This window comes from Trachypithecus francoisi, unplaced genomic scaffold (genome assembly GCF_009764315.1).
Source record: "Trachypithecus francoisi isolate TF-2019V2 unplaced genomic scaffold, Tfra_2.0 Lachesis_group4, whole genome shotgun sequence".
Taxonomy (NCBI): domain Eukaryota; kingdom Metazoa; phylum Chordata; class Mammalia; order Primates; family Cercopithecidae; genus Trachypithecus; species Trachypithecus francoisi.
In genome coordinates, this window is record NW_022681469.1 from 111,421,088 (window position 1) to 111,432,069 (window position 10,982).

The 10,982-nt window shown below is 62.0% G+C and overlaps 2 protein-coding genes and 1 long non-coding RNA gene across 10 annotated transcripts in view; 1 reads left to right on the forward strand and 2 right to left on the reverse strand.

Moving 5' to 3' along the window:
• The window catches only part of TNRC18 (trinucleotide repeat containing 18), a 123,355-nt gene extending 118,904 nt beyond the window's left edge, over positions 1-4,451 (reverse strand). For 5 of the 8 annotated variants that reach the window (XM_033193086.1, XM_033193083.1, XM_033193085.1 and 2 more), the window contains exons 1-2: positions 4,069-4,451; positions 1,676-2,105 (exon numbers count right to left, since the gene is read on the reverse strand). In XM_033193086.1, coding sequence (XP_033048977.1) covers positions 1,676-1,862 — 187 coding nt within the window. In that variant the 5' untranslated portion in view covers positions 1,863-2,105; positions 4,069-4,451. Of the gene's footprint in view, positions 1-1,675; positions 2,106-2,444; positions 2,925-4,068 lie in introns of those variants that run through there. The other 3 variants (XM_033193081.1, XM_033193084.1, XM_033193089.1) reach the window with 3 other exon arrangements.
• A 221-nt stretch (positions 4,452-4,672) lies between these two features.
• LOC117072742 lies at positions 4,673-7,038 on the forward strand. The gene is made up of 2 exons (XR_004432931.1): positions 4,673-5,279; positions 5,761-7,038. It is a non-coding gene; the product is annotated as an uncharacterized LOC117072742 (long non-coding RNA).
• A 654-nt stretch (positions 7,039-7,692) lies between these two features.
• LOC117072723 lies at positions 7,693-8,901 on the reverse strand. Its single transcript, XM_033193122.1, is given in 1 exon segment — positions 7,693-8,901. A coding segment is annotated over 1 exon segment (729 nt). The 5' UTR covers positions 8,863-8,901; the 3' UTR covers positions 7,693-8,133.
• Positions 8,902-10,982: the final 2,081 nt, after the last annotated feature.

Genomic DNA, 10,982 nt, shown 5'->3' on the forward strand with positions numbered 1-10,982 from the left:
GGCCTAGCCAGTCAGAGAGACACGGGCACCGATTCCCAGGCTTGGCCCCCCCGCCACCACCCCGGGCTGGACCAAATGACCCAAAAGACACGTGCACACACACATCACAGTGAACTTGTGGGGAGCGCAGAAGGGGACAGCTCAGATGGCCTCTGTACCCCAGGGCTGCCCCCCAATTTCTTACTCGGGGGTCCCCCACACCCCTCCCTCGCCACAACACACCACTCGGGAACAAACCCTTGCCCGGGTCGCAGACCCCAGGCGGAATGCGCCCCCAGCTCCGGAGGAGCACCAGCAGGTCCGAGGGTCAAGACCAGGTTCTGGCACCCCGGCCGACGGGGATCTCCGAGCTCCTGGCCCCCGGGCGCCCGCCACTCCCCCGTCCGGTGCCTCACAAAGGCTCTTTGTCCCGCCGAGCCCCCGGGACTCCAGTTCCTGAAAAGTTCCAGGAGAAAAATCAAAGACAGAGGCAAAATCGGCGAGCTCCGCTGAGCGGGCGGGGCAAGGCCGAGGCAGCAGCCCTGGGCCTGGGGTGTCTCCTGCAAGACCCCAAGGAAAGGGGAGTATCGGGGGCTACTCTGGAAATCGCAAAAATCCGAAACTGCAATTCGAAGAGGATGTGGATTTTTTTTTAAGTCGAGACTTGGGACGCCAAGCACAAAAGCCAGGGCAGCCCCGGGAGGAGGGACCGGGTGTCCTGGGGCGGTGGCCGGGATGGTCTGGAGGTCCCCGAGTTCCTTCCCGCCTCGCTGGCTGCAGCGGCCGCGGACTGACCGGAGCGATCATCTCCCGCCCCGGCGAAGCGCCCGCCCGGACACCGTCCCCACCGTGCCTGGGCAGCCCCTCTTGGGAAATGGCGGAGACCACGGGACCTTCTCGACGACCGCCTCCCGCAGCAGGGTTTTCCCCTCCGCCGCCTGGGCCCTGCCCGACCCGCTCTCTTCTTTCCCTCTAGGTTCGGGACGGTGGTGGCCGCATTTCGGCGTCCCTGCCGTGCCTCTGCACTCTTTAGCGCCGGAGAACACGGGGTCCCCGAGGGCCCGGGTCGCCGCCCTCCTAACAGGGTGCTAGTTCCCAAGGCCGCCGTTCTCCCCGGGAAGAAAGGGGCATCCCGCCCGCCCAGAGGCCAGGGTCCCAGAGCTGGGGTCACCTTATTCCCGCATCCCCCGGCGCTCGGTAACTGCTAGGGCCCCGGCTCGGCGCGGGTAGTGGAGCTGGAAACATAACCCAGGAGGGCCCACGGGCGCCAAAAGGGGCGTTTGCCAAGAAAAAGAATCGAGCTCGGGGAGCGGGTGTCTCGCGGGGTGAGGGGGCCGGTTTGTTCTTTTCTCGCCCAGATTTTAAAAACTCCAGCCCAGGCTTGTGTCGCTGGGGCCCCCGGGGATTGGAATCGCCCCCGGTGGCTCGTGCTACGGCACCTACTTTCGGCTCACTAGGGCCGGGCACGGTGAGGAAAAGGCAACCGAACTGCGCGCCCCTCTCCACTGCCGGGGCCGCCGGACTGGCCTCGGCTCCGGGGCCAGGAGTTTCCCCGCCCTGGGGGCTGAGTCCGCCCGCACCCTTGTGGCCGGCCGAAGGAGAGTCGCCGAGCCCCGGCCGCGAGTCACAGGAGGACCCCGCCGAGTGGATCTCCCCGGGAAGACAGGAGGGGACGGGCAGGGCGTGGGGCACTTACCCGGGTGCGGATGGAGATTCAGGCCAGCCATGTACTTCCCGGGCGGCAGCGGGCCGGGCAAGCCCGAGGCGGGCAAGCGTCCGGCAGTGGCCGCGCCCACGCGGTGGCTGTCCATGGCCAAGCCGGACAGCAGCGGCGGCGGGGGACCGTGCACGGACCGCTGGGGCCCAAAGTCTCGGCCATCCATCCTCCGCGGGAGTGCCGCGGCCAGCCCCCCACCCGGCCCGCAGGCCTAGCTCAGTGGGACCTAAAAGTCCGGCCTCGGCGTAGTCCCAGAGTCCTCGGGCGGCGGGGGCTCCGCGGCGTGCATGGCGGCGGCCAGCGGGGCTTGCGCTCGGCTGCGGGCCCGCGGCCCGGGGCGCACAGGCGGCCGGCGGTGGGGCCCCTCCGGGCGGCCAGGCGGAGCTGCGCGAGGCGGCGCACACGGCGTCTTGGCGGGGAGGAGACGGGCCGCGGAAGAAATATAAAGGGGGAAAGGAAAAAGGAAAAAAAAATAAAGTGATAAGTTTCAGAAAGTCGCCTCGCCTTTCAGGATCGGGGGGTGCCGACCAAGTGGCCAGAAATGAAATTGGGAGTAGCCCCTTTTCAGTGAAAAGTAAAATCCATACTCCTTCCGCCGGCGGCTTCAGGCTCCTGGGACCTGGCTCGGAAAAGTGACCGGCGGCGGTGGCGCGCTGCGCCCCAGCCCAGACTCTGCCTCGGCGGCTGCCGGGTCCTCCCGAAACCGGGCAGGGCTCCTCGGCTGCGCCCGGACAGCGTAAATACAAACCTCTTAAGTGTATTTTATTTCTGGGCGTCAGATGCTCCGGGGTTTAAAACCGTGAAGCCTTGCCACAAGCGGTCCGAAGTATCTCCCAAAACACTCTGGCACTATCTGATCCGCAAAGTTTAATATTTAACCTTTTGGAGACCTCGCCTCCCTTTTCCGAGTTTGGTTTTTCCTGAGCTCGCCTTGAACCGCCGACGGAATGGTGTTTTTCTGGGGGTGGGAGGAGGGAGGGTCCAAAGCGGGTTTATTATTTTTAAAGAGGCTCGTGGTCCCCCCCCTTTCTCCCCCCGGGGGCACTATGAGTCCCAGAGCTCAAGTCCGAGGACCCGAGACGTGGCATTCTCGCCTAAGGACTGGAAAGAATCCTACAAAACAAGCTTTGGTTTCATTTTCCAACGCCCTGGCCTGAGATCCTGCAGCCCGAGGACGTGGCCTGGCGTGGGGGATTTGGGGGATGTCAAGAGGGGAAGGAAAGGGATCAAGGGTCTCGCTTCTACTCCTAGCTTCCCCCCACCCCCACCCCCCAAAAAATAACCTACAAAGAAAACCCTTGCAGCGCGGGCCGGCCAAGGGGCGCCTCCCCCACCGTTGGGTAAATCCCCCTGTAGTTCCAGTTTAAAGCTGTTTGTTTAAAAGCTTTGTCGTTTGCAGATTCTCTTGGGGATGGGAGGGGGTCTTGGAGCCCACCCTCCCTCGATCTGTCTGCAGCAGCTCACATTCCTGATTCTGGGAGGCCTGGGCGCTCTTAGAGCCGCCGATCACGCCAAAGCCACCGGCTCCCGGGTGCCCGCCCGGCGCCCTGTACTCTGCGCCCAGCCCCCCGAGCAGGAGACCCCCTCGGCTGCAAAACCCCTGGCCAAACCCGACGGCCTTCCTCTCCAGACTCCCTCCCCAACTTTGCTAAGGGTGCCTATTTTAACCCGGTTTTGGTTACAAACACCCCCTCCCTCCCTCCCTCGCTCTCTCCCATCAGGCTCTGGTTACCAGATCCGCGTTTACTTTGGAAAAATCTAAGATCGCCACATCCGAGGATACATGTCTTAAGGAGGCGATGAGCTTCCCGTGATTTTTTTTTTTTTTTTGGTAAGAGATTCTTTGGTAGCTTTTTAAAAGCCAGCGCCTCGTAGTATGCCCAGGCGCCCCAGTTCGGGGAAGTCGGGGTGAAGCCCCCAGGAACACCCTCGCACTGGCAAAGAAGCTGCATCGGCCATCTGCGGGCTCCGCTGCGTTCTCCCTACTTTTCTCCCCCTCTTAAATGGAGTTAAAATGGCTGAATTCCGGCTTTTAATTAAAAACAGCCTATAATCGAAAACGTCTCGGCGTCCCGGGCTCCCCCGCCGCCTGCTGGGAACCGAGAGAGGAACCACCGCCCCTCGGCCTGGCCAGGCGGGCCGGAGCGGGTCTGGGGGCTCGCGTGGGCGCCCGGGGCGCAGCAGCCCACCCCCACCCCTCCCAGGGCGCCCCCTCCCAGCCGGCCCTGGTCCCCGATTCTGTAATCGGGAGCCAGACAGTAGCGGGGATCCCCCCCGCGCACCCGGAGGGGCCGGCGTGGTTGGGGGCGAGCTGGAGAAGTTTGAAGACCATCGCGCCCGGCCGGGGGCCGGCAGGCTGACCGGCGGCGTACCTGGCGCGGCTGGGTTCACGGCTCCGGGCTCCGGCGACAACGACTCCGGCGGCGGCCCCGGCTCCCGGCGCAGCTAGGCGCCCGTGCTGCCTGCCATCCCGCGGCCGCCGCTCCCCTCCGCCACCCGCAGCCGCCTCACACTTTTTGCCCGCCTTTCCTTTTTTTGGTAGAAAACCGCTCCCCGGGCCGAACGCTCGGCGCGCCAACTCCTCCGCCCTCCCGCGGCCCGGCTCCCGCAGCCCCCGGAAAAGCCAGCTTTCCTCCCGCCGAGCTCCCCGCTTTTTAATAAAATCCAGGTAGCGCCGGTTTAAAGAATCCCAAATCTCCATATACAGCCCGGGATTGGAAAAGGTACATTACACAACCCCCCTTTCAAGTTCCTCTCGCTGGATCTAAAAAAAAAAAAAAAAAAAAAAAGCAGCGGGGGGGGAGGTTGGAGGGGGTTGGGGGAGGGGCGCACTCTCCGGCGAAGAAACACGCATTGTTCCCGGGCGCCCGCCCCCCCCCCAGCCCGGCCCCCGGCCTCCGCGCATTGGCCGCGCGCGCCGCCAATCACACGCATGTAAACACCTTGGCCCACAGCCATTCCTATAAAACCAATTACGGACCCGGGGCTCCAGCAGTTTCCAGGCTCCCCTCAGCGGGGCTGAATGATCAAAACTGGTGGTGAGAATTTTTCCGGGCCGTTTCTAGGCAGCCCTCCCCCTCCACCAGCTCGGACCCCCCCTCCCTCCTTTCTCCTTCTCCTCCCTTTTCCTTCCCCCCTCCCCCAGCGTCTGGGCTGAGTGATCAAAATAGAGGAAGATGGTTGTCGCCGCAATCCAGGGCTTTGCAAGGCGCGGTTTAATGGGCCGCCTGTCAGCTTCCTGCTCGCAGGAGGAGGTGACAAGCCAAGCGAGCCGGGGAGGGCCTGGGGCCCGAAGGGCTGCACCCCGCGCCCCGGGCCCCGGCCCCCGACCTCCCCTGGGGTGCGCTTCTAGTACGCGCGGTGGAGATGCCGAAACAGACAAGGGCTGCTTTTTCCCTTGTTTTTTTTTCTTCCTTTTAAAACAAAGCAGCGATTCATTCCCTCTCCCCCAGCAGCGCGGTCGGGTGGGATGGGCAGGCGAGAAGGCCGTTTTCCTAGCACTGGCCTGCGGGTCCCTCCCTGAAACGCGGTGTCAGATGGTTACTGATTAATATTTTGGAGAGGCCGCGGCGGCGGGCAGCGGGTGAGTCTCTAATCTTCTAAAAGGGGTTCCTATAGAAACGCGGATCGGGGCGCGCCCCCCGCTCGGCCCAGGCCGGGGCTGCGGCGCTTCGCACAGCGCGCCCCTCCCCAAAGTCCCTCTTTGCGTGGGCGCTCCCCTCTCCTTCCCCCCCCAACAAAAAAATCAGAGCAGAAAAAAGGATTAGATCGGCTGAGCGCGAACTGAATCCCTCTCGATTCTGACATTTCAGCCTATTAGCATTTCTCCACGGAGCCTTCTGAAACCTATTAAAGTGTAATATTAAAAACCTCTTGGCTGGGGGCCTCTCTCGCCTTCCATCCGCCGCGCCCCCTCCAGGGAGGGCGAGACCGGGAAAAAAAAAATCTGTTGAGCTCAGAGGAAGTAGCAGCCAAGCCCAAAAAGTGCTTGGCTGGCCACGGTGGCCGTAGGGGGAAGGGAGCACCAATCCCCCAGACTTTGTACTTTTATTTTGCTCTTTCAGCAAAATCCTTTCTGGGTTGAGTAGCCGTGAGCTGCCCGCGGCCGACCTACCTGACCGGGGGCGCAGGGAGTGCGGACCACGCCAGCAGAACTGTCCTGGGGGCCCCCGCACCCTCTCTGCAGCCCTGCAGGCCCCCGAGCCCGGCTAGGCATTACGTACCCTGGAAAGGAAGCTTGGAGGGGCAGAAATCCTTCCAATCCTGCCTCGAAGAGCAACTGCGGTGATAAGATTTTAATTAAAACAAGAGAAGCCCGCTCTTTCGCCTCGCGCTGCGGACTCAGCGTTTTCTCATTGCCCGTTTTGTTTTTTTAAATCAATTTTTAAGGCAACTTTTCGGGAGGGGGGGAAAATGAGCGCGTTAGTGCCCATTCGTTCTATTTTCTTTTCTCCACTTTTAGAAAAAAAAAAAAAAAGGTGGGGGGAGGCTTCGAGAACGAACTGGGGGGTGTCTAATTTAATTCCAGGATAAATTTGAGGAAAAAAGTTCAGCCTCTTGAGGGCAGTTTCAAGTTGCCCTTCCTGGAGCTTCCTGCGTTGGTTTCTAGGCTGCCCTCTTTTGGAAGCTGTAGCTCCGCTGGGGAGGAGGGAGGAGTGAAAAGGAAAGAAAGGAACGAAAATAGCCGGAGCCGAGGGGAACAAGCCACGGTGTCCGCGTTTGGAGCTGGGCGTGCGGGTCTCAGTGGCGGCCTCGGCATTCGGGGCGGCGAGAGGCGCCCGGTGCATCCCCGGGACGGCCAGGAGCAAAGACGGAGAGGAGAGGGGGGTTAGAGAAAGGAGGTATTGTGTCTGTGTGCCTTAGGGGAGGAGGGGACTGCAGGAATCGAATAAACGCAGTCGAGCAGCGCGGGGCTGCTGGAAGCCCAGGCGGGGGAAGGGGGCCGTGTGTGGGGGCGTAGAGCGCCCTTGAGCCTTACGCAGAGGTCTTGTGTGTTCCTAGTTAAGCCCTCCCACGCCCGAGGCCCCATCGCTTCCTCTCCACTCTCTTTACCCAATATTCCAAGCCCAGACCCTAATTCTCCACCGCATTAACCCCCCCCCGGATTTGGGGAATGTTTTTCTTTATTTTAATATAGCTCAAGGAAAAAATATGTATATCTTGAGAGAGTTGGGGTGGGGAAAACAAAAGGCTTGCGGAGTAGAAAAAAACAAAGGCCCATTTTTATAAATGTTTAATGTTTTCACCCCCTGGATGCTCCGAGACGCCGTAATTGTGACGGCGGGGTACGTGTGCCATAAATCATTTAGTTGCTAATAAAAATTCTGCCTGTTTGCCCTGGATTTGCCAATGGCGTTTGCATTTTTCAAGTGTGCGCCTCGGCGGCGTGACGAACCCAGCCGGTATTTCATTAGGGCCGTGGTGCCTGGGCTTTGTGCGCCCAGCCCTCTCGCGCGGGTCCCTTCCATACCAGCCCCCGGCATCCACTCCACATTTGCGCGGCCCTGCAGCCACCGGAGCCCGGCCAGGGCGCAGGGCCTGGGGACGCGGTGGTGGTGGGGGCGGCCAGGACGCATCCTGCCCACGCTGGTTTTCCCGGGATGCCGCATGCGTGGGGGCGCGGGCGGGCTACGCGGAGAGGCCGCCTGCCCGGGCCAATCTATACGCGCCCTGATCTCCGCCCGCTCCCCAGCCCCGCGACCTGGTGTCCCCGCAGTAGCTGAGTAAACAGCGACTGGGAGCCATCTTGGGGCGGAGGACGGATCCCAAGCGAAGTAGTGGGTGCAGCCCAGGTGCCTCCATTCGTAAAGGAGAGCCTCTAGGACATCCCTAACAAGGGTTCAGGGTCCAGGGAAACGCCTTCCCCAGTATGGTGGGCCACATTGAAATGTAAAAACCAGGCCTGGGTGCCACGGCCATAGGGCACAGGCCATAGGCCACCAGGTCCAGCCGCCATCTTACGCGCCCCACCCCCATTCCATCCCTACCCCCTCCCCGCCCCCTCACACTTTTGTTTACCCAGCGGGATAGGTGGCCAAAAACTCTGTGGACGCAATTGAGAGTGTGTGTGTGTGTGTGTGTGTGTGTGTGTGTGTGTGTGTGTGTTTTACTGACTGGGTGAAAAATCGACTCGGGGGAGCGGGGTGGGTCTTCCTTGTAGCCCCAAACCGCAGTTGCAGGAGAATCTGCCCCGGCTAGCCGAGGCCCGGCCCAGCGTGCTTCTCCGCAGTCAGCCTGGGCCACCCGAGCCGAGGCCTTTCCTGTGTTCCTAGGCTACCGGCTCCGGCCTCTGCTCCCTGGACGCGTCCCGACTGACAAAATTCTCCCTCTTTGTTTTAAAACCAAAGGACAGGCCAACCTTGAGCCCGGCCGTCACCCCTGTCACGCTTTTGTTGGCGCAGGCTCAGGCCCGACCGGTGCAGATCACACGGTCTCCCTCAATTCGGCGTTGAACCCGGTTCTTCCCAAATTCTGGTGTTGCTGGCCGCTTGGACACGTTCTCCCCTTTTCCTTCCCCCAGCGGGGGAAGAAAAAGCCAATATCGTTCCCTTGGCGCGGCCACCCGAGCCACTTCACCCATCGCCCCAACCGCCTTTCCAGGCGGAGACCGAAGCCCCCCACTCTCCGCTGGCATCTCGGTGAAGGGCACCCCCTGAGGGATTGCCGGCTTCTGCTGCCCGCTCAGAGGCCTTGTGGCTGGGTGTCTTAAGCTCCGGTTTCCGCAGGTCCCGTGTCTGGCGGGCGCGGCTAAAACCCGGAGAGGCTGTGCCCGGGAAAGCCACGTTCGCCGTCCCCTCGCTGCGACAGACCCAGCCGCGATACAGCGCCAAGTCGCGGCCGGGCCAACCCAGCCGGGAGCTGCCCGAACCTGCCTGGAAGACCAGGGATGCGGCGCCATCGCCCCACACCCCACCGAGACCAGGGCGCAAGGCGGGCAGAATTGGGACTGATGCGCCAGGCCCAGCCCGGATGGATTCCAGCTCCTGTCGGCCCCGCCTCCGGCCCTGGCCTCTTCCTCCAGCCGGGGTCGGGTCCTCCACTCCACTGTTTGGCTGGGAAAGGACGGAGACACGCTTGGTGCGCAGGGGGCCGGCTGCGGCCATAAATCTCCGGGCGGGCCCTGCTTCCCGCCGCTCACGCGGGGGTGCTTCGGACTGGTCTCGCATCCCAGGCCACGCCGCACGCCCTGCTCACCCCATCACGGCCTGGGGACCCCAAGACTGCGCAGGGAACTACGCCAAGAGCTTCTCCGTTCACCAAAGAGGGGGAACGGCCTCATCTCTCGGTGCCAACACCATCCATCCCTGAGGGCGCTGGACCCTGAGGTGGCCCGAGCTTCACAGGATCACCGCCTTGGGGTAGGGGCGCCTGGGCCTGGTATTTCCTCTTAGAAAGGCTCGGTGAGACTGGGATGGGCGTGCAGCTGTCCGTTCGAGCGCAACTCCAGTGCCACCTGCACCACGGAGGGGCGACGCCAGGGTCAGGGTCGAAGCGGCTTCTCAGAATTTAGCTTGCCACCTCTCCGCGGACCCTGCCTTCATCCCGTGTCTCCTCTTCAGAGCTCTCTGCGGGCGCATGATGGGCTTTTTTTTTTTTTTTTTGGCACAGGAGGACCAAGGCGGGGGAGTGACTGTGGGCACCATGCGCGGAGGCGGGGGCTCATCTGGTTCCCACCCTCCGTGCCGCCGGATGCCCCAGGTTTTTCTCAACCAGGGTCCCGGCTTGGAGCCCTCGTTGGCTACGTGCTTTGGCGCAACCATGGGGAAAGCGGTAATTGGTCTCGCCCTTGTGGCTGCCTGGTGGAAGCGGCGGTTTTGACACACGGAACAGTCATGGGGAGCAGATCCAGAGAGGGTGCATTTGCAATAATAACGCTTAATTTATCTCTGCCAGAGGGGCGGGAACAGGCCTTCGCGCTGGTGTCTTACATCAGCCAAGCAAACCATGCACGCGATCGGAGCCAACCACCTCCAGCGGGGTTTTGCTCCGGACTTAAGGTGCGCGGAAACCGGAGCATTCAGCCCTTCCTGGGTGCCTCCCGAAAACCTCATCATGCCAGTGACACGACTGACTGCGAACGGCGGGTGGCACATGCCAGGGGCTTGGGATGGGAGGGTTTGGAAACCTCGCTCCAAGGACGCCCTCATCCAAGGAGCTTCGGCTCCTTCCTAGAATTTCTGGAAGCCCTTTTGAAGGGACCGAGGGCTTCCGGCTGGGCCCAGAGGAATTTGAGCGCTTGCCAGGGCAGGCGGGAGCGCAGCCTGGGAGTGGAGAGGCTGCTGGGCCACATTCCCGCCGAGCTTCCCCCGCTAGGCCCCAGCCCCGCCGCGGCGCCCTAGGAAGCACCTCCGAAAACAAAGCGCTGTGGTTTCAGCCCAAGGTTAAAGTCCACCGCGAGCGTGTTTTTCCCCCCCTCCGGAATCTAAGAGCGATAGCATTTCTCCAAATAAGCCGCCAATAAATCAGCTCCCGGGGGCGCCTGCTGAAGAGCCCTGGTGACCTTGGGGGATGGTTTTTCTGCCTGACCCGTCCAAGCACAGGCTTGGGGGAGGGGGGCGCAGTGTCAGCCCTACCCCCTCCAGAGAGACGCGGAAGAGGGAATGGCCAAGGGCATTCGTGGGTGATTATAGCAGTACGTGTGTACCCAGAGGGGATGGGAGAGACTTGGAATGGGGGAAAGGAGCAACTGTGGTTATCCGGGGGCCTGTAGTTACGCGATCAGGAGGTGTTTGTGATTGCGAGGAGTGCTGCTTGCTGTCGGTTCAACAATTGCATGGAGCGCCTGCGGTGTCCGCACAGTTCTAGACATGGGGAAAGCGCCACTGGGGACAGACACAGCCGCTGTGGGGCCCCGTGTCTTTGTCTGCCTGGGACTGGATGTGTTTGTGGCGGTGTGACTAATGGGATTTATGGATATCAGTGCCAGGGTGACTGATGAAGGGCTTGGCAGCACGTGTGTTTGGGGAGAGGCGCTGCACCTATATGGGGAGTGGGTGCCCCGGGGGAGGACTGTTCCTTCTCTTAGTTAGAGGTTCCTTCCCTTGCCCCCTCCCTGCCGGCTCCCTGCTTTGTTTAGGCCTCTGAACCCCTCCCAGGCAGGCCTGTGCACGCGGAGAGTTTTGCAGCAAATTCCACTGCCAGCCTGGCCCTCAGAGGCACCTCTGCACGCCCCACCTCTTCCAGCTCCACCTCCTTAGCACACGCCAAGCGTCCCAAATCCAGGCTGTCCCACCCCCTTCCCAGGCAGAGCCTTCCCAGTTTCCTCTTTTCTTGTCTGAATTCCTCC